Source organism: Zingiber officinale, chromosome 3B, assembly GCF_018446385.1.
Source record: "Zingiber officinale cultivar Zhangliang chromosome 3B, Zo_v1.1, whole genome shotgun sequence".
Classification (NCBI taxonomy): Eukaryota; Viridiplantae; Streptophyta; class Magnoliopsida; order Zingiberales; family Zingiberaceae; genus Zingiber; species Zingiber officinale.
Genome location: NC_055991.1, coordinates 119,602,933 through 119,626,097, shown reverse-complemented (window position 1 = coordinate 119,626,097; position 23,165 = coordinate 119,602,933). Strand labels below are relative to the sequence as shown.

Genomic DNA, 23,165 nt, shown 5'->3' with positions numbered 1-23,165 from the left:
GTGATAATGGTGGCGATGATGGTAATGATAGCGACCATGGTGGTGATGGATCTTCTTGTATGAATATTATTTATCTCATAATTAGTATTTTTGAACATTAATTATTTGATTATGAAACTTTTTTTTGTTAATACTATTAATTTGTTTGAAACAGGATTGGTTAGATGCAATGAAAATCAATGTCAGAATAAGTAAAAATTATTTTTGTGTTTATATATAGTAATTTTTTTCTTGTAATCATTGATATTGTTTGTATTTTTTGTCACGCCCCAGGGAAGTCCCTGTCCGAAGAAATTTCGACAGCACCTCCCCTGTATGGGTGACAATCTGAAACATTTCTACAGACACAATATACATCAGCCACAGGCGGCTGGAATATATACACAACCACGCAGTTATATATGCAGCCTACTCGGCTGATACCACAAAAATACAACCACGCAGTTATATATAAATCTAACAACCCACTCGGCTGTACCAAAATCAAATACAGCGGAAATCCAATAGACAACACATACAACTATAAACAGAGACTGCTAGCCGGCTAGACTTACACCACACAACAACACAATACTCCGGAAATAAAACAGGAACACAAAGCCAAATACAGACATATCATATACCAAGATAAAAAAATAAACAAAATGTGAAGACTGGTCTTCTAATGTGACGTGGGGACCGGTAGGTAGGATACTCCAAGCGACTCCATAAATAACCTGGTACCTGAAAAAGATAATGTCCACGGGGGTGAGTTCAACAACTCAGCGGGTAACAACTGATATGCATAATAAAGAAAATAACAATCAGCACTAATCATGCGTACAGTCTCCTGATACAAGAAGGATAAATGCAACTGAATAAAGCAGGAGAAAACTGTAATAACCAGGACCAGGGTATAAGTACAACAGGGTCGTCAGATCGAGAGTGTCATAAATCCTGTATGCATGTCAATCATATGTATCCATATAAATGCAGCAAGTAAATGCAGCAAACACAAGCAATAAAAGCATCATGCATATGATGCAAATGTCATGGTCACTCCTGACGCTAGTCAGCCATCTCACACACAATGGTGAGACCGAGTGGGTAGGGCTGTGACAACCGTGCACTCTGCCATCACTACTCCTGATGAGTGACCGAGTGGACGTGATGCTGTCGGAGTACACCTATCCTCCTACCCCAAATTATAAATGGGGGAGCTCAATGCTCTCATCTCCCGGTACACGATGACGGGGAGGAATCTCTGCCGGCTACCACGCTGCGTCACACTACCCATAAGCGGACCAACGAAGCCAAACAGAGTCCAACCGCCTGCCGGCTATCACGCTGCTACACTAAACCAGCGGAGCCAAACAGAGCAGAACCATCTGCCGGCTACCACGCTGAGTCACCAGACCAACGGAGCCAAACAGAAGAACTGCCACACACCTGTCTGATATACCACTAACCCCTGAGTGGTGGTGTGTACAGATACATGTAACTGGCGATGCACTCGACAATAATGGAGCAGACTATCGTACAGCATGCAATCATGCGAGATCATGCATGACACTAAACATGGCAATATCCTGAACAGCATAGCAATATCCATATATAAATATAAAATGTGTACCATAGGATAATGAATCAAATCAAAGGTACACAGATCATATAAGGTATCAAAAACCCTAGGTCCTGAACATAACAGGGTTGTGTCACTACCCCTATAAACATGTATAATCAGATAAATAATAACATTATGTGCATAATAAATAAACAAACAAGCATATAACCGATCGGGTAGTGATCAACCGAAGCAAATAAGAAACACAATCATTGCAATCTGTTAAAAACATTACTATGCATATCAAATGACATAAAGTCAAAGTACCCGCCTCCAATATAGATCGAGCTAATCAACCTCTATGTCGAAGTGCTCGTCCCGAATCCAAATCTTGTATAAATCAATACATATATTTTATTTAGCCAACCTCATATGAATTAAACAGCTAAATAAAATACTCACACCTAATTAGGAAAAAATCCCAATCATACTAGCATACAGATTTAACCTAACAAACAGAATATCACTCACCTCAAAAGATCCCCAACATCCTCAACCGAACCTCAATCAGAACTATATCATTCCTTCACATTTTCTTCTTTTTAATCCAAGACATGAATCAACAACTCACAGGATCCTCTATCAACATAGATCATCTACAATATTAATCAAAGGGAAAATCATATTAATGACAACTTACACTGAGTCCTGGATAAGGATAAATTCAGATCCCATTCCACCTAATGAAGTAATTAGGTTCATTCCACCCTAGTTCGGAAATATAACTTACCTCAGATCTGACTCATAGGCCCCTCTTTGGTGACTCACGGCCATAAAGAAAACAGTTGTTGGAATTGCTGGCCGAAGTTAATAAAAATCACTGCCAGAAGCAACGACATAGTTAACACATCCTCCTTTTCCAACATCGCATCCAAACCTCTACAAACTTAGAACCAAAATCGAAATGCCTTACCTAATCCTTGTGTCGGCAGTTTCCTTCCAGTCCAAAACCACATTAAGCAAAACAAAGGCTGATCGTGGCTCGGCAGAACCCTTGAAGTCCGGATAACCCTTCCACTCCGGCGATCAGTGATGGCTCGAACTTGATACGGTGGTGCCGAAACAACCCAGGTAAGGCACCGGCGACGCGAAGAAGATGAGGATCAAGTGAGGAGATGCTGCAAAAGGCTAGGGCACGATGAGAGATCTGCCTGGAATCTCGCCACTCAGTTGGCTACCAGGATTCATAAACTCTAGTACTTATCCTGGAGGTCTAGAGTTCGAATCTTGGGGAAGGAAAAAATCTACTGGCCAGGGGTGGGAAGACCTAGGGAGCAGATCTCCTGGTCCGCAAATTGCGGACCAGGGGATGGTCCACTAATCTGGACCTTTGATTTGAATGGACCCCATCTTTAAATAAGTGGGGTTCATTCAAATCAAAGGTCCACATGTAGTGGACCATCCCCTGGTCCGCAATTTGCGGACCAGGAGATCCCTGCTCGAAGACCTAGTGAGTAACGGCACGGCCGAGGGTCGTCGGATGACGACATAAGAGGTCGCCATTGTGGCCGCCCAAGGGACCATCAGGGGCCGCCAGTTGGGCCGCTAGTGTTGTCGCCCAAGGGGCTGAGGGGCCGTGACGTTACAATAAAAAGGCGCCGTTTTATTGTAACGACCCGACCCTTTGGCCTCTTGGTGTTGGTTGCTACTCGGAAAGCCTAGAGGTTCCACTGTACAAAATTTTGTACAAAGGTCTGAACCTTTTCCTAGCTACCATGTGTTCTTTTAAATTAAATTTTGGATCACCTCCGGAACTTAACACGTTTGATCCAAAACTTAATCTATTTGTTCTTTTAGGTTTTGACTTGGATCTCCTGCAGAACTTAACACGTTCGACCCAAATCACCTTAAGTTATTAATTCCATTAAATATTAATTTCCATAATCGGTTCCCAGTACTGACGTGGCGAGGCACATGGCCTCCTTGGATATGGGAGCAACCACCACCGACTAGACAAAACCTTTTATATAAATATAATATTTAATTTCCTAAAATAACTTTAGGTTAACCGAAGAGAACAATCAAATCACAAGGAAAAGAAAAAACAAAAGAACACAACATCGAAAAACATATTCGAAATTCTAGAACGTAAGCCTCTTGTATTTGGTATTATTTCCATAAATAACTAGTATGATGCGAGAAGAAAAATTACTAGTTATACCTTGTAGAAAAATCTCTTGATCTTCTACCGTATTCCTCTTCTAACCTCGGACGTTGTGTGGGCAACGATCTTCCGAGATGAGAAACCACCAACCACCTTCTTTTCCTCCTAGCTAGGTTCGGCCACAAAAAATAAAGCTTCACCAAGGAAGAAGAAAAACACCAACCAAGCTCCAAGAGATGCAAGCTTTCTCTCCTTTTTCTTCTTCTTCTCCAAGTAGTATCCGGCCTCCACAAGAGCTCCAAGCAATAGAGAATTTCGGCCACCACAAAGAGGAAGAAAGGGAGAAGATGTTGGCCGGCCACACCAAAGAATAGGAGAGGGAGAATAATAGAGGTTGTGTCTTGTGAAGGCACCCTCACCCCTTCTTTTATATTCCTTGGCCTAGGCAAATTAGGAAGTTTAATTACAATAAAATTTCCTTAATTCCCTTGACATGATTTAATTGAGAAAAATAAAATAATATTTCCCCAATTAATCTCTAATGGCCGGCCACATCAAGAGGAAATAAATTAGACAAGTTTTAATCAACAAATTAAAACTTCCTAATTTGTTTCCGGAAATTTTAAAAATAAAATTTCTCTTTAAAAATCTCTTCATGGTTGATAAAAGGAAATTTCTATAATTTTAATTTTATCAACATGTGGATAATTTTAAGAGAAAATAAAATATCTCACCAATCTACAAATAAGGAAAGAGATTTAATCTCTTTCTTTAATCCTTTGTAGATCTTTTACAAGAGATATTTTAATTTTAATTCTCTTTAATAAATTATTTCTTCCACATAATAAAATTAAAATTAAAATCCTTTTAATTAATTTGGGGCCCCCACTAGCTTGGGTTCAAGCTAGGGCCGACACCTAGGCCAGCCCTAGCTTGGTTCCCAAGCTAGCTTGGCCGGCCCCTTATTGGTGGGTATAGAAGGTGGGTATAGGTGGGTATAGAACTCTATAAATAAGAGGCTACGATAGGGACCGAGAGGAGGAATTGGTTTTGGTCTCCCGATAAAATTAAGCATCCCGTGTTCGCCCCGAACACACAACTTAATTTTATCAATAATAATTCATTCCACTAGAGAACTATTATTGAATTACCGCACCAATCCCAAATTATATTTTTGGGCTCCTTCTTATTATGAGCATGTTAGTCTCCCTGTGTTTAAGATATCGAATGTCCACTAATTAAGTGAGTTACTGACAACTCATTTAATTAATATCTAAGTCCAAGAGTAGTACCACTCAACCTTATCGTCATGTCGGACTAAGTCCACCTGCAGGGTTTAACATGACAATCCTTATGAGCTCCTCTTGGGGACATTATCAACCTAGTATCTCTAGGACACAGTTTCCTTCTATAATCAACAACACAAACTATAAGTGATATCATTTCCCAACTTATCGGGCTTATTGATTCATCGAACTAAATCTCACCCATTGATAAATTAAAGAAATAAATATCAAATATATATGCTTGTTATTATATTAGGATTAAGAGCACACACTTCCATAATAACTGAGGTTTTTGTTCCTTTATAAAGTCAGTATAAAAGAAACGACCTCAAATGGTCCTACTCAATACACTCTAAGTGTACTAGTGTAATTATACAGTCAAGATAAACTGATACCTAATTACACTACGACCTTCTAATGATTTGTTCCTTTCCATTTTGGTCGTGAGCTACTGTTTATAATTTATAAGGTACTGATAACATTATCTTCTGCATGTGACACCACATGCTATGTTATCTACAATATAAATTAATTGAACAACTACAAACAAATGTAGATAATTTGACCAAATGTGATTCTTTATTCAAACAAATGTTTACAAAAGCTTAGGCTTTCAGTATACACTCCAACACTTGGGCAGCCCTTGCGGCGGCCCACTGGCGGCCCCTTATGTCGTCGACCCATTTGACGACCTCTAATGTCGTCGACCGACGACCCTTGGTCATGCCGTTACTCACTAGGACTTTCCACCCCTAGCAGTGGATTTTTGTCTTCCCCAGGATTCGAACTCTAGACCTCCAGGCTAAGTAGTAGAGTTTATGAATCCTGGTAGCCAAGTGAGTAACGGCACGGTTAAGGGTCGTCGGCCGACGACATAAGGGGCCGCCAGTGGGTCGCCGTAAGGGCCGCCCAAGAGGCCAAAGGGTCCGATCGTTACATTTTTATTTTGATCCAAGGAAAAAAATGGATATTGAAAGATAGAGAAGGTTTAGTAATGTTTGGATATTTGTTATGTATGAATGGTTTAGAACTTCTTATGATGTTTGGATTGTATGGATATTACATCTTTTGTGATATTTGCATTTTGATGTATGAAATATATGGATTGTATGGATATTTTGTGATTGATTTGGTTTAATGTATAGTTTTATTTAGTTAGATATGATGTGTTAGATTCGATGTATATGTTTGATGTATAATTTAATAAATATTTTTGTATTAACCAGATTAAGTGCAGAAATTAATGAATTATGGATAGTTTTTAATACGTTTTGTGACGAAGTTTGTAATGAAAAAACTTTCATCGCAAAAAATGTATCGAAAAAATAGTGCTAGATTCTACGATGAATTTTCAAATTCGTTGCAAATTTCTATGACGAATTTGAATATTCGTCACAGATTCCACGACGAATTTGAAATTCGTCGTAGAAATCTACGACAAATCTGGAAATTCGTTGCAGAAATCTATGATAAATTTCCAGATTTGTCGCAAAAATCAAAATTCGTTGGAAATCTGGGTTTCTAAATTTTGCCATGTTCCAACGAATTTTGCGACGAAAATATAATTTGTCACAAAATTTGTGACGAATTCTTATTTTCATCACAAAAATCAGCAACGAATTTAAAAATTCGTTGAAAAATCTGCAACGGAAAAAAATTTATCGCAGATCTACATTTCTAAATTTTACGATGTTTCCAACTAATTTTGTAATGAAAATAATATTCATCATAAAATTTAAGACGAATTTCATATTTTTGTCACAAATATTGGGAGACAACTTTTCTACAACGAATATTTTTCGTCACAGCTTTAGTCGCAAATTAATTTTGCACCGATTTTCTTTTTAAATTCGTTGTAAAATTCATTGCAAAAAATAGTTTTGTTTAGTGAAGGTACGGCATTCTTAGACGTTATAACAGCACAAAAATGGCGTGGAACAAAACGAACTTTGGATTCTTTTTTGCTGTTTTGTTTGATTTGATTTTGCTTTGATATTTTTTAATGTTTTGTTTGCCTTCAAAGAAAAAAAAAAGACAGATTTGATATGTGCATCATATCAATTTTTTTTACAGCATTTTGCAAATTACCGATGTTCCATATATAAATATATTTTAATTTAAACATACTCATTTTTAGTTTACGGTCAGCTGAGCTCTTTGTTTGGTTTCTTTTATCATCATTTCAAATATATTTGACAAACAAACGTTTTGTAAGTTTTCAAATTTTTTGATTTAATTGTTATTAAAATTCTGATAAACACGTTTAAGATGGTATGAACATGTACTTAGATGACCAATAAATATTCCAATTAGATGATATGAAACTATGATAAATACGTATATTAAATGAGGAAAAGGAAGACAAAAAAAGACTTGTTTAACAACAATAAAATAAGATAAAATTTATTTAAGTATAGACGATAATATAATAGGAGATAGAGCTTAATAGTGTAAAAGGACCCATATAGTCGATCTCATCTAGTAGGATAAGGGTTGATTGCTGATGTTGTAATTGTTATTAAAAATTCTTTATTTTTATATGATTCAAAAATAAAATATTGACTATAAAATATTCCAAAGGCCAGTAGCAGCCCGTGATTTATCTCCTCTGTGTTGGCCCTGAAATAAGTTGGCGGGATACTGAGGTGAGCGTATTCATCTTTTGCAACCATGATTGAGACTAGACACATCTTCAAACTGTTAACCCATCATTAATTATTTTTTAAAAATATATATTAAAAAGAAATTTAAAATTAAAATGATGATAATTATACTCATAATTACCAATAAACATGACATTATCATTGATGTGGATGTAGTGGATGGCATAGGGGTAATTAAAGGGAGAAGGGAGGGTGTTTTGGTCATTTGACAGGAGCCCTTTTAGGGCACTGTTGATCATGTTCGAAAGGGGGGGTTTTTTGGGCTGAGGGTTTTTGGCTGCGGGCTTCGGCCGCCAACAGGAACGAAGGAAGGACCTTCTTCCTCCCGTGCTCCTTGCCGATGTCAGCTGATGACCGCTTCTTCTCCTCCTCCTCCCCTCGAGTGATGGCTGTCGACGACCATAGCTCCTCCTCTTCCTCTTCTCCTCCTCTACTCTCCCTCGCTGCCAGTCACACCTCCTTTTCTTCCTTCTCACGCCTTTCACCGGAGCCGACGATGTCGCTGCCCTCCCTCACTAGCGACGATGCCATCTCCTCCTTCGAGTTCTCTTGACTGCCGCCAATGAGGCCCTCTCGCCGGAGCCGCCCCCTAGCAGTCCCCCTTTCTCCCTCTCGGTGCACCAGCAATCTTCTCTCCTCCCCCCGGTCAACGCCGCTGGGTTTGTGCTACTGCCGGCGCTAGGCAGACCCGACCAGATGCTCTTCGTCGTGCTGACACTATCGACGCCTTCGTGTCGCAGCCGCTACCTCCTCCACATGATGGCGGGCTGTTGCCATCTTTGAGAGTCCAACGTTGTTTAGGATTGGATTTCTCCTCGTCGTGTGCTTCCGACTTGTGGGCCACTATGGCATTCCCGGCCTTCGTGCCGTTGTTATTGCTCGGCATCACTGATTTGATAATATTCTGCTTTTGTTGTTATCCCGACCTGTGTGCTGATCTCGTTTCCCGGCCTGCGCGCCGAGCCCGTGTCCCGGACTACGTGTCGATCTCGTTTCCCGGCCTGCGCGCCGAGCCCGTGTCCTGGCCTGGGTGCTGATCTCTTTTCCCGGCATGCGCGTCGAGCCCGTGTCTCGGCCTGTGTGCCGATCTCGTTTCCCGACTTGAGTGTCGGTGTCTTATCTCGGTCTGCGTGCCGGTGTTTTATCTCGACCTGCAGCTCGTCTTCCGGGCTCGTGCCGCGTTCAGCTCCTCGTCGTCAGATCCAGCTCTCCATCCTGATCGGGCGTCATCTACTCTTCCGGGTCCGTGCCGCGTGCAGCTCCGTGTCGTCAGATCCAGCTCTCCAGCCTGATCGGAGTCATCTATTCTTCCGGGTCGCGACAACTCGAGCCGCGTGCCATCCGAAGGCGCCCCCTGGGCCAGGGTACATTTTTCGTTCATATTCCATACGCATTTCATTATTTTATGGCTTAATCTTGTACTCACATATTCGTTGGATCTGCCTCGAGTATCGGGGGTACCGGGGGCCGGGTCAACCCGGTCGATGGCTGCAGGTAGCGTTGACCAGAGGACTTTTGAAAACTTGGTCAACACAGAAGTCATCTCAGCACACCCCCCTCCGGGACGTCGCGATTTCGTCAACATTTCATCCACCTCACCCGACGGTCCGTCTGACTCAGCTTCCGGACGCGATCAAATTTGGCGTCGTCTGTGGGAACACATTCACCTGTTCTGGAACGTGAAGATGGACGACGTCGGGAGGTTCTCTGCTATTATCACAATCCCAGAGGATCTCGACGAACATATTATCTTCTATCCTCACTCCACCGGTATTCGGGAGTCGAGGGATCGAGTGGAGCTTCAGCTGGCCGACAGGTTAGTTTTTCCGTTATATATTTTCCCTGACTCCACGGGTATTTGGGAGTTAAGGGACTGAGACAAATCCTTAGCCCGTTGACACGGCTCCCCGATCAGGTACTCTACAAGCTCTGCTCCCTTTTTACGATTATAGGAACTGCTATAGCTCCCTGATAAGAGAGTAAGATCCTAGTTCCTTGATCAAAGACTAGGGCCTTCGATTTTTGATCGGACACTAGGGACCCAGCTCCCCACACATACACTTGGGACACAGCTCCCCGCTCATACACTTGGGACACAACTCCCCGCTCATGCACTAGGGACACAGCTCCCCGATCATTGACTCGCGGTACGATTTCCCGATCAGGATCTAAGGGCCTCGCTCTTTGTTTACAGGCTAGGGGCCTTACTCTCTAATCGAGGATCAGGGGCCCAACTCCCCGATGATCAGGGTCTGCATCCTCTTACTGCTACAGGCTCTGCACCCTTCGCCATGAGGCTCTGCATCCTCTTACTACTACCGGCTCTGTACCCTTCACCATGGGACTCAGCATTCTCTTACTGCTATAGGCACTCTATTATTATTATATGCTCTGCATCCTCCACCTGTTTTGCATCCTCTGACATCTGCAGGCTTTACTACCTATATCTGCGGTGTTCTGCTTCCTTATATGGTTATGGACTCTGCTCCCTCATATGGCTACGAACTTCACTCCCTTGGACGGTCAAGGCTTAGATTATTCTTCTCCCTGACTCCGCGGACATTTGGGAGTCAAGGGATCGACACTATTTCTCTTACTAGCTGTACGGGCATTTGGGATTCGAGCCAGCCGGTTGACATCACTTCGCCATCAGGTATGATAAAGGCTCTGTCCTTTTATATTGCTATGGGCTCTGTTTCTATGGATTTCAAGGCTTATTCTTCCCTGGTCGGGGTCGAGTTTCTGCCACTGGTCTCAGACCAGAGTATAACCACAGGTCTCGGATCGGAGTATCGCTAACGATCTCTCTGTCGAGCCTTCAGACCAATTCCCGGTCGGGCTTCCAGACCAATTCCCGGTTGGGCTTCCAGACCAATTCCTGGTCAGGCTTCCAGACCAATTCCCGGTCGGGCTTCCAGACCAATTCCCGGTCGGGCTTCCAGACCAATTTTCGGTCGGGCTTACAGACCAATTCTCGGTCGGACTCCTAGATCAATTCCTAGTCAGACCTCCAGATTAATGCCTGATCAATTCCTGGTCAGATTTCCAGATCAATTCCTGATCAGGTCTCCAGATCAAATCCCGGTCAGACATTCAGATCAATTCTTGGCCAGGTCTCTAGATTAAGTACTGGTCAGGCCTCCGGATCACCTCCCAGTCGGGATTCCAGACTCTCGCCCCAGTGCGAGTTATAAGTAAGCATTGCTCTCACGCGCAATCCCCCAACGACCTTCTCGGTTGGCCGTCCCAGACTCTCGCCTCAGTGCGAGTTATAAGTGAGCTCTGCTCTCACGCCTCCAGACTCTCGCCCCAGTGTGAGTTATAAGTGAGCATGCTCTCACGCCCAACGACCGACAGGTCGGCGTCCCAAACTCTCGCCTCAGTGCGAGTTATAAGTGAGCTATGCTCTCACGCCTCCAGACTCTCTCCCCAGTGCGAGTTATAAGTGAGCATGCTCTCACGCCCAACGACCGGCAGGTCAGTGTCTCAGACTCTCACCCCAGTACGAGTTATAAGTGAGCATGCTCTCAAGCCTCCAGACTCTCACCCTAGTGCGAGTTATAAGTGAGCATGCTCTCACGCCCAACGACCGACAGATCGGGTCCCAGACTCTCGCCTCAGTGCGAGTTATAAGTGAGCTCTGCTCTCACGCCTTCAGACTCTCGCCTCAGTGCGAGTTATAAGTGAGCATGCTCTCACGTCCAACGACCTCCCGGTCGGCCCGCACTACTCCACTTGCTGCTCTGTCCATCACTTATCACGCTCACCGCTCACTTACCGCTCTGCCCAGCACTCATCATACTCACCGTTCCACTCGCCGCTCTGCTCGGCACTTATCATCCACGTTTCGCTCATCGTGGTTGCTCGGTCGGCGCTCACCGCTTCACTCGTCGCTCTGTTCGGCACTTATCATCCGCATTTCGCTCTTCGTTGTTGCCTGGTCGGCGCTCACCGCTTCACTCGTCGCTCTGTTCGGCACTTATCATCCGTGTTTCGCTCTTCGTTGTTGCCCGGTCGGCGCTCACCGCTTCACTCGTCGCTCTGTTCGGCACTTATCATCCGCATTTCGCTCTTCGCTGTTGCCTCGGTCGGCGCTCACCACTTCACTCGTCGCTCTGTTCGGCACTTATCATCCGTGTTTCGCTCTTCGTTGTTGCCCGGTCGGCGCTCACCGCTTCACTCGTCGCTCTGCTCAGCACTTATCATCCACGTTTCACTCATTGTTGTTGCCCGGTCGGCACTCACCGCACACTTGCCGCTCTGCTCGACACTCATCATATTCGCTTCATTCGCGGCTCTGCCTGACACTCGTCATTCGCATCTCGTTCGTTGCTGTTGCTTGGTCGCTAGCTCGAACATTCGCTGGTACCACTTGGTTACTTGCTTTGTGCCGATCGGCCTATTGAATGTTTTTTCTCGATTGCGCACTCGATATCGTTCGCCCGTTCTTATTCTGCTCGATAGGCATTCTCTCTATAACTCGGACGACATTTTTTCGATCGCACTTACGATTTTACTCGTCCTGGTCACGATTTACTGTCACTTGGTCGGCATTTTTCTCAGTCACGCTCACAGCTTTGCTCGTCCTTCTCTCTATTGGTCGATCGCGATTTACTGTCGCCCGGTCAGCGCTCTACCGGTCATGATTTACCATCACTCGGTCGGCGCTCACCCGGTCACGCTTACGGATTTACTCGTCCTGGTTGCGATTTACTGTCGCTTGGTCGGCATTCGCTCGGTCACGATCAGGACTTCGCTCGTCCTTCATTTTCTTTATTGCTCGGTCGTGATTAACGGTCGCCTGGTCGGTATTTTCTCGGTCGCGTGCTCGACATCGCTCGCCCATTCTCATTCTGCCTCCTGGTCGATAATTCTCAATTGCCAGGTCAAGAATTACTATCACTCAGTAGACGCTTCTTCCCAGTCGCGCTTATGGCTTTGCTTGTCACTCCGTCTCTCTATTGCCCGGTCGCGATTTATCGTCGCTCGGTCAGCACCTTCCCAGTCTCGCTTATGGCTTTGCTCGTCACTTCGTCTCTCTATTGCCCGGTGGCGATTTATCGTCGCTCGGTCAGCACCTCCCCGGTCGCGCTTACGACTTCGCTCGTCGATTAGTCTCTCTATTGCCCGGCCGCGATGTACTATCACTAGTCCAACGATCTGATTCCATGTTCGGTAGCAATTTTGTTTTGGAGTTGGTCTAGTCAGTCGGACTTGCGCCTCCTTCGACTAGACTTGAAGGGGAGGCTTGTGATGTGGATGCAGTGGATGGCATAGGGGTAATTAAAGGGAGAAGGGAGGGCATTTTGGTCATTTGACAGGAGCCCTTTTAGGGCACTGTTGATCATGTTCGAAAGGGGGGGTTTTTTGGGCTGAGGGTTTTTGGTTGCGGGCTTCGGCCGCCAACAGGAACGAAGGAAGGACCTTCTTCCTCCCGTGCTCCTTGCCGATGTCGGCTGATGACCGCTTCTTCTCCTCCTCCTCCCCTCGAGTGATGGCTGCCGACGACCATAGCTCCTCCTCTTCCTCTTCTCCTCCTCTACTCTCCCTCGCTGCCGGCCGCACCTCCTTTTCTTCCTTCTCACGCCTTTCGCCGGAGCCGACGCTGCCGCTGCCCTCCCTCACTAGCGACGATGCCATCTCCTCCTTCGAGTTCTCTCGACTGCCGCCAATGAGCCCCTCTCGCCTCTCCTCTCGCCGGAGCCACCCCCTAGCAGTCCCCCTTTCTCCCTCTCGGTGCACCAGCAATCTTCTCTCCTCCCCCCGCCCAACGCCGCTGGGTTTGTGCTGCTGCCGGCGCTAGGCAGACCCGACCAGATGCTCTTCGTCGTGCTGACACTATCGACGCCTTCGTGTCGCAGCCGCTGCCTCCTCCACATGATGGCGGGCTGTTGCCATCTTTGAGAGTCCAACGTTGTTTAGGATTGGATTTCTCCTCGTCGTGTGCTTCCGACTTGTGGGCCACTATGGCATTCCCGGCCTTCGTGCCATTGTTATTGCTCGGCATCACTGATTTGATCATATTCTGCTTTTGTTGTTATCCCGGCCTGTGTGCTGATCTCGTTTCCCGGCCTGCGCGCCGAGCCCGTGTCCCGGACTACGTGTCGATCTCGTTTCCCGGCCTGCGCGCCGAGCCCGTGTCCCGGCCTGCGTGCCGATCTCTTTTCCCGGCCTGCGCACCGAGCCCGTGTCTCGGCCTGTGTGCCGATCTCGTTTCCCGGCCTGCATGTCGGTGCCTTATCCCGGTCTACGTGCCGGTGTTTTATCTCGACCTGCAGCTCGTCTTCCGGGCTCGTGCCGCATTCAGCTCCTCGTCGTCAGATCCAGCTCTCCATCCTGATCGGGCATCATCTAGTCTTCCGAGTCCGTGCCGCGTGCAGCTCCGTGTCGTCAGATCCAGCTCTCCAGCCTGATCGGAGTCATCTATTCTTCCGGGTCGCGACAACTCGAGTCGCGTCCCATCCGAGGGCGCCCCCCTGGGCCAGGGTACGTTTTTCGTTCATATTCCATACGCATTTCATTATTTTATGGCTTAATCTTGTACTCACATATTCGTTGGATCTGCCTCGAGTATCGGGGTACCGGGGGCCGGGTCAACCCGGTCGCTGGCTGCAGGTAGTGTTGACCAGAGAACTTTTGAAGACTTGGTCAACACAGAAGCCATCTCAGCACACCCCCCTCCGGGATGTCGCAACTTCGTCAACATTTCATCCACCTCATCCGACGATCCGTCTAACTCAGCTTCCGGACTGGATCAATCATGATCTTTGAATTATCAGGACTCTAAATATCAATTAAATTCAAAACTCTAAATATCAATTATAAGCTTACAGATTTAATTATCAATAAATAATAATTTATTATATGATTTTTTAAAAGTTTATGAGTTAAAATGATGTATAATTATTTATTTGTTTAGAATAACTTCAAGCCTGTTTTGAATATTACAATCCTCATGGTCAAGATGAAACATTATTACAAAGTTAATTATCTAATTATCTAATTCTGGATATTTTTCATCAACTCAATCAAATAAATTCCATATGAATAATTTAATACTAATTTATATTAATACTCATACATTGGATATTAATTTAATCAACATGATATTCAAAGAGAATATAAGTAAGATTTGGTTAAGGAGAAAGTTTAATTTTCATTATATTTTTTGCATTTTGTTATTATTGTATGTAATTATGTAATGATGTATTGAGTTTTTTTTTACTTGATGTATTTTATTTTTTATTACTAAATGCATTTCATGAAATGATATTGGAATGAGAATGGTAGTGTCCGCGATAGCGCCACGACCATCCTTGCGAACTCTAGAAGAGATTCAAGAAATACTTATCGACAGATCTAGGTTAATGTGCCATTCATTTGAATACATAGGGTTAATGCTAGTAAACTGTATGAAGAGACTTTGATGAGGTTCAAAAATGAGATGTCCACTGGTTTTGGTGTTCTTAGAGAGTGGATTTTTCAGGCCATGCCTGGACAACCATCGTCGATTCTTTCTCAATCCCTGTAAGTTGATCCATTATACATTTCCAAATCTTAAGTGAATCTAAAGGTTTAGTAAACAAGGAATGAAAAATATCAGAGCCAAAGAAAAAAAAAACCTTCTAAAATATGAAGAATGATCATGAACACACCAAGTCAGATCCATACATGTTTTTGAGCAAGTCTTCCTTGTTCCCAAAGTGGATTTGTGAAATTATATGTAAAAGTGATATGAAGAATGTTGAGGTCCTACTTCCTCCCTGCATTGATGAAAATGAATTCTATCACCCTGTTCTATGTATCAATCTGATTCTAAAATGCTTGTCAGGTTGTTTGTGGCAGAAAACCCGAGAGGAATATTAGAATGGTAGAAACTTTCAAGAACTTATTTACTAGCAGGAGTAGATAATATGAGCTACAGTTACCATCCATTCTTTTATCTTTCTTTCTTTCTTTCTATTTTGTTTGTTGTTCTCCAGTTGATGTATAAGCAATACTTTTTGTTATAGTTATTGTTCTATATGTCATGTAGCATCTGCAGTTGATCCTTCGCATCTCGAATGCTTCAGATTCAGCAGGCGAGCACTTGCAATAGCCTTCGCTTCGATCGTTTGTAGATTGTTGGAGTCATGTGGATGAGCAAAGAGGAGTGCTTCTCCATTTCTGGACGGCAGTAAGGTAATTGCCTGCTGATGGATTTCCTAACTTGTTTTCCAAATTGTCCATATGCAAATCATTAAGATCCCAAGGGTCTCTACCGACATCGCAAACATGTTTCTACCGACTTAACCTGCCTGCGTATCAAACTAAAGTCATTATGAAAGAGAGGCTTCAGCTGATCGCTCAAGAACATCTTAGCTGCAGTTTCGGTAGCAATAGAAGTGCCCCTGCTAAAGTTTGCTGATAGTAGGGTGCAAAACATGCATTAGAACTCAGTTATCTACATAGCAGAAGGATTTCTTTCCGTAATTTCTTGATTTGAAGCGGAAAATGGGAGTATAGAAAGATGTTCGCAAGATGTTTCTGTAATTAAACTTGAAAATATTTATCTTCTTCCATTTTTCTTCGTTTCTTCTTCTGCTTCCTCTCTGCGTTACCACAGGTTGACACTGGGCAAAACTAAACTGATCTGATCGATAAACAAAACTGAGTTAAAAACTGCTATTTTAAACCATGTTCGAAAAAAATCATTCCTGTTTCCTCGCTTCTTCTTCTCCTTCCTCTTCACACTACTTAAGGTCGACACTCACACACTGATCCGATCTGTAAACAAAACTGATTCAAAAACTGATAGTTTGAACATTGACCAAAGGAACCCCAAAAGAACAGTTTGCTTCTAACAAAGGTAGATCCATTACATCTATTGTTACAAAACACTAAATAATACACACCATCTTTCAATTGCGGGTGGAAACCCTATTAGATCAATTAACACAGCTAGAGAAAGAAAGATTTCTCCGGTGACGGAGTGAATGACAATATGCCTTCCCCAAACAACTGAAACAGTGACGATAGGAGGTTTCCTGCATCGAGATCCTCCTTCCAAGCTTGGGCCAGAACCGCTGAACCCTTGGGTGCTCCGCTGCCGCCCATCTCTCTTCTACTGCCAATTGAATCAATCGATACCTGACCTGGTGCAGAAGATTGCCCTGTACCAGCACCAGATGATGGTGGAGCAAACCCATCCTCTGCTCCTTGCAGGGTGGCTGTTGTTGTGGCAATAGCCTGTATTGTGCCTGCTGGTCCATCAATTGCCATCTTCTTGAAGGGTGGCTGCTGCGATGAGTTATTGGTGCTCAACTTCCGCTTGACTGATTTGAGGAAAAATTGTATCAGAAACTATAACCTGACATTTGCTGATTTACATGCATTTCTCTAGTTTAATGAGTCAGAAGTATCAGTGTGCTAAATCAGGAACTCTACGTGTTTTCTGATTTAATTTTATGTTACTTGGACTTGATAATGTCTATCCAACACAAGTATGGCTCCAAATGTCAGGCACAACTATTTTTTTTCAAAAAAAAAAGTATGCATAAGCAACTATTTTCTCCAAATGTCAGGCACAATATAAGTATGGCTCCAAATGCTCCAATTGTAGACTATATATTTATCCATAAAACAGAAGGAAATGGCAATGAGATTTCCACAAGAAGATTATTTTAAATGATTCCAGAAATATTAAATGGAAAACTGGTGAAAATACTTGAATTGGGGCTTACTCATGCTTGTTGCAATCCGTGGGTTAATCCTCCACACACCTTGTTTCGGTGGAGATAACAAGGTAGGCATCATCTTCAGCCGGTCATACAAACATTTACCAGTGGCACACTAAATATGCAACCAAGGTAAGTAATTATTTATGAAACAATTTTTTATTTGAGTAAATGAACAAGAAATACCTGTAAAGCACCATATACTCGCCAAGCTTCTTTCCTTTTCATCTCATTCTTCTGCTTTTCCAGTTGCATCTCAGGCTCCAAAAGTTGCAAATACGGCTCAAGATTTGGCAGAACAAGAAGACATATCTAGCAAAGTGGGTATAAAAGTTAGACTAAAGAGAGAAAAGGTGACATGAATGACAGAGAAATAGGGTGTTAAGAATTACCACACTTGGTCCCAGTGCAGCAAGCCCTTGAATGGCACCATAATGTTGTGTGAGTGCTTTAGAAGGATCAAGAAAAGCATTAATCAATGTCTTCGTCAATCGTGACTGAAGATTGTGGTACACGTGACCATATCTGTTGACAAAAATTATCCAGTAATTATAAACATCAAGCATAAAAAAAAATAGCAACAAGAAAAAAACACCAAACTGTTCAAACACCAAGTAGATGTCACTTATTGATATAAGAATTTTCTCAAGCAAAATGAAACTGGAAACTGTTATGCATGCAGCTTGAGATAATCGTCGCAATGATAAAGGAGTTTGAATAGATTTTCTTATTTACTTTTCTAGAAAAGAAGCAAGCTGTTAAAGAATGAAGTTTTATATTTAGAGCACGATTTCTAACCTTCTACACACTGATGCAGCTAGATTTGCTGAGAAATCACGGAGTTCCCAGTGGTTATCTGTTATTCTACTCCCCAACCTTTTGGCAACGACGCATGTAATAATTGATGGCATCAACTGATGTAACTGAAGATAATGAATTTTTTAGTTAGAAGAAATATGAATGGCTGTACAAAATTTTCTGTAATGTCTTGTGTATTATTGAAGTAGAAAAATGACTCACATATGGTTCTATGTGAATGTGTGGATTTTGGAGAAGGCTTCGAACCACACGCATTAAAGCAAACAAGATAGGAAGATCATTTAAGCTCCGAGCAACCTGTGATGGAATAGCTGTCAATAGGTATGGGAACTAAGAAGAATTATTCAATTAATGAAGATTGACAAACTTGACCTCATCTGCAATGAAGTAGGAAAAGTATGGAACCAACGGATGAATTCCTGAATCCATTGCTAAACTCACTAAAGCTTCTTTAAAAAGGTTGGATTCAGGTCTTGTAACTGTAAGCTCAGTAATTTTGTCGAAGTAGAGCTGCAATGATGAGTAATAAAAACTAACTGCATGGGCAATTTCTCATAGAAGCTCGAGAACTTGGGCAGCAAAACCAAGAAAGTTCATGAAGGGACTGTTGGGGGGAAAAACCTGTAGCTCCCTAGATAATACATGCTTAACAGGCAGTTTGAGATCAACAAGAAGTCCATCTTCTTTGGTGTTCTCAGATTTCTTATTTTCAGACAGGGATACAATTGCTGGAAAAAATATATTCATGTAAATCAATTTCTCTCAATAAGATAACATTACAAAGAAATGATTAAACCAAAACCAGAGTATACACCAACATAATGGTTTAGAGCCTATAGAAGTGGTGACACCAATAAGGCAAAAAACCACAACTGACATATCTCAAATGAGTTTGATGAATTAACCAAGAGCACCAAATAGAAATTCATAGTTTTATTCACACTGTACCACAAAAGTTGATTATTTATAAATAAATAGTCCCAATATATACCAAAATACACATTATCATGTATTGGCATACAGAAGTAGTTTTGGTTTTGAGAAGGCATAAAAATTTGGAATATTTAATGATAACAGCACAATTGAAGTTCATAGACAAAAGGAGACATATCATATCCTATTTCAGGAACTATATTGTACGCCTATTTATTGTGAATAATATATATTCTTGGTACATGTAGTAATGCACTTATATCCCCAGAGCCATTATCAATTAGATCACAAAAGACCTACTGCATATCTCAGTTAGAAATATGGTATATGCCAAAAAACCTTTCTGATTTGTGTGCTATCCAACCAAGAATTACTTATTTGGAAGGTTTCATTTATTCTTATGAAGAACGGCAGTCTACTCCAATAAAGATAGAACAAATTAATTGCCACATAAATAAAACCTTCAGCAGGAGAATTTTCAGGAATTGCAGGTTGCACCCCTTCAATAGCAAGCCAGTGAGCCACAACAGCAGTTTCAAGTGGTGCTTTGGGTAATGGTGAATCAATGACCTATATGTTGCAAACAATAGTAAATACAACCCTGTTATACATCAAAGTAAATTACACCCAATAAAAACTTCACAAACCTCCTTGAAATCCAAATCTCTGTCATCAAGATAGAACAGATCCTTGTGCCCTACTGCCCTCTTGAACCGCAAGGGATCAGTTGATGCAAATCCATAAATAGGCTGAAATTATAGAACAAGCAACCACTAATATATTGGTTTGAGATAGCTGGAAACATAATGGAGAAAAGAACTTACAAGTTTCGCATGATTTTATTGTGTTTTCCAACCTAACTAGGATCTTCTTAAAGCAGAGCTTCACTCCCATATGATATAAACATAATTCATGGTTCGAGGAAAAAAAACATTATGAAATATTTCCTAATTCTCCTTAAAGAAACAAAAGAAAGGCAGATATTTGGAAAGGCGCACAAACTAATGTATAATTTTGAACTTCAGTTATGGCCCAAGTTCGAGTGATTAAATGAAAAAAGACACTACCATCTCCTCCTAATTTCCCCTTTAGGACTTCATTTCTTACGTAAATTTATTGTGTTAACAATTCAAAACAGAATGAAGGCTTTTTTAAATATAAACTACATTCAAACAAACATTTACAAGCAACATATCTCGTAACTCTATCAATCCTAGAAACAAATACAAGTACAAAATCAATTAAAGTTAGAAGTCGCAGACGAAGGAAACCTACCTCGACATTCCTCAGACTGAGTGCACTGTCCACATCTTCAGCCGTCAAGACCAACCTTTTAGAGTGGCGCATGCACTTTATTGCCTCCTGCACTTCCCTTTCCAAAGTCAGGGACCACGAAAACCAAAACTAACGAAGAATCAAACTTTAAAGCACCGAAACGTCTCATCCCCGTAAAAACCCTAACCCGAGATGCAACACAAGCACCACCTGCATGATCTCCCGAAGACGGTACTCAACATCGGGGGCGAGAGCGAGAGAGACCTCAGGGGAGAGGTTAGAGATGCCAATGCTTTGCGCAACCACCTCAATCGTCTCCTTCGGGACGATACTCATCGTCGCCTCTTCCTCTTCTCCGTCTATTGCTCGATCATAATAGCATGGATAACAATGAGACTGCATGGATATCAAAATAGATCGACATACAAGATCAAGAAATAAAAGATCAAACTCAAGAAGTAAGAACAAATAGAATCAAGGTAAATATAACAACTATCTAAACATAGATCATGCACTAAGGTCAAATTACTAAAGGAACAAGGCAGGAAGTACCGGCCTAAAATGTAAGTCACGCTAAATATCCTCATGTCCAAGAGTCTGCTCCAAATCGAATCAAAACTCTGCAACATAAAACACAAATCATACTAATCTACCATAATTCGATTAACCAAACCTAATCCCAATTATAGTTAAGAAACCCTAATTGAATTAACCTAATCATATCACATACTCACCAAATCCGTAGTGCCTAATGGCCGGAGGGGTTCACAATCGGAAGATGTGGATCGCCGACGAACAGTAATGGCTGGAGTTGTGTTGGCTGGAACCAAGCAATTGCATACCAATCTTCCACTGCCATTTGGAAAACAAACCCAAATCCAACTAATTAGGAATCCTTACAGTAATTTACCTAAATCCACATTGCTGTTGAAGTTAACAAGGATTATTACCTAACTTTTCTCTTCTCCGGCGACGGTAGCAAGCAAACAGAGGCTGGTGATGGCGCTAGGTCAAGAGACGCCGGCACACAGTGAGCTGGTGCTAGAACTGATCCTCGTCGACAGAAGCAGAGGGGTCGAGGAAGAGGCAATCGGCGTTTCTAGGTCAAAATGGCGGCCCCGGCTCGGAACAAAGGGAGACGGCGGCTCTCGCACTGCCGATAGCTGGATCCAATGGCGCGGGCGCGATCAGGCGGCACCGGCGTGATCAGGCGACAGCGAAGATCGAGAACAAGCGATGAAGAGGAATCGGGATTCTCGCTCAGGCCGACAGCGTCGCCTCCCGCGACGGCTGCTGCGTCGCCGGTGAGTCTCGCTCGAACGGTTGGCGACGGTTGAGTGGCACCAATCGACGGGACGACGACGCGAGGTGGGCGATCGGGAGAGGGCGGCGCAAGATTGGGGAAGAAGAAAATGCAAATCTAATAGATATTTTATCCAAATCTAATAGATCTATCTCTTAAAATGTATCATATGGTATCTCGTTTAAATCCTGAATTTTTTTAAAAAATTTTATAAGATTATTTCTACAATTACACTTACACTTAGGCTGCATTTAGTAGAATATAATCTACCAATTACATTATAAGGCAGGCATATTATTTTGTTTGGTATAATTTTAAATTTGTAATGTAATGTAATCTGGATTACAAAAATTAATGAAGTTTTATAATTTGGATTACAAGGCAAATACTATATAATCCGATTATATTACGAGGTCGTTGTTTAACTAAAATTTAAATATCAAATATACTCATTGTCCATTTTTAGCGTCAACCGGTTACCGATGTCGCTTCGGCCACTGACCGCTACCACCGGCAACTGGCGACCGGTGGCGACCGACGACCGGCGACCACCACTACCACTGGACGTCAGTCGTCGTCAACCGGTGGCGACCACCACCGATGATCGGCAACTGGCGACCGGTGGCGACCGGTGGCGACCGACGACCGGCGACCACCACTACCACTGGACGTCAGTCGTCGTCAACCGGTGGCGACCACCACCGGCGACCGCCAACCACCACCGATGACTATGGCCACCATCGGTCGCTGGCGACTGGCTACCACCACCGCCCGTCAGGTCACCGACGACCACCACCGAGTGTCGACGACCGACGACCACCACCATCACCGACCGACGGCGACTGGCGACCACCACCACCGAGCGTCTACGACCGACAGCCACCAACATCACCGACCGACGACGACTGGCGGCCGCCACCACCAGTTGTTGTCAACAGCTGCCTCTGGCATAGGTCGCAGAATATTTTTATCATTTTATAATAATATGAATTACATTTCTTATAAAAAATAATGGACACCAAACAAAAGAATATACCACCTTGTAATCAAAGATTACATACATTACATTACCAAACATAGTAATATAATCAAGATTACATTATATTACATTACAAATTTGATTACATTACAATCTCTATTACATCACACCCAACCAAAACGTAGCCTTATTATTTCTTTACCATATCTTACTAACGTGATTTTTTTCGTTTTAAAATCAAAGTACGCAGCGGAAAATTAAACACGAAAAATAGAAAGACAAGAAAAAGAATACGAACATAAGCATTTACTTTGTTCGGAACCTATAACGATTCCTACTCCAAAACTCAGGTCTCACGGACCTATCGATGGATAATCTACTAAATACCTCTTACGAAACCGCCGGAAGAGAGGATTGAGTATAAAAAGAATCAGAGAAGTGCAACACACTTAGGGCTGGAATTTTTTACATAATTCCCGACCCT

General features: G+C 42.8%; 1 protein-coding gene across 3 annotated transcripts; it reads right to left on the bottom strand.

The window, feature by feature from the left end:
- Positions 1–16,416: 16,416 nt before the first annotated feature.
- LOC121967452 (transcription initiation factor TFIID subunit 6-like) lies at positions 16,417–21,841 on the bottom strand. Of its 3 annotated transcripts, none has more exons than XM_042517704.1 (15): positions 21,350–21,841; positions 21,134–21,251; positions 20,952–21,019; positions 20,610–20,795; positions 20,400–20,486; positions 19,772–19,873; positions 19,586–19,694; positions 18,813–18,919; positions 18,564–18,701; positions 18,393–18,488; positions 18,171–18,295; positions 17,765–17,897; positions 17,559–17,684; positions 17,379–17,487; positions 16,417–16,970 (listed from the first exon to the last, which is right to left on the bottom strand). In XM_042517704.1, exons 4-15 carry the CDS (start codon positions 20,733–20,735, stop codon positions 16,597–16,599), a joined length of 1,632 nt encoding a protein of 543 aa, XP_042373638.1. In that variant the 5' UTR covers positions 20,736–20,795; positions 20,952–21,019; positions 21,134–21,251; positions 21,350–21,841; the 3' UTR covers positions 16,417–16,596. The 3 variants fall into 3 exon arrangements, with proteins under 3 accessions (XP_042373638.1, XP_042373639.1, XP_042373637.1); XM_042517705.1 differs by having other exon boundaries at positions 20,610–20,758; XM_042517703.1 differs by having other exon boundaries at positions 20,956–21,019.
- Positions 21,842–23,165: the final 1,324 nt, after the last annotated feature.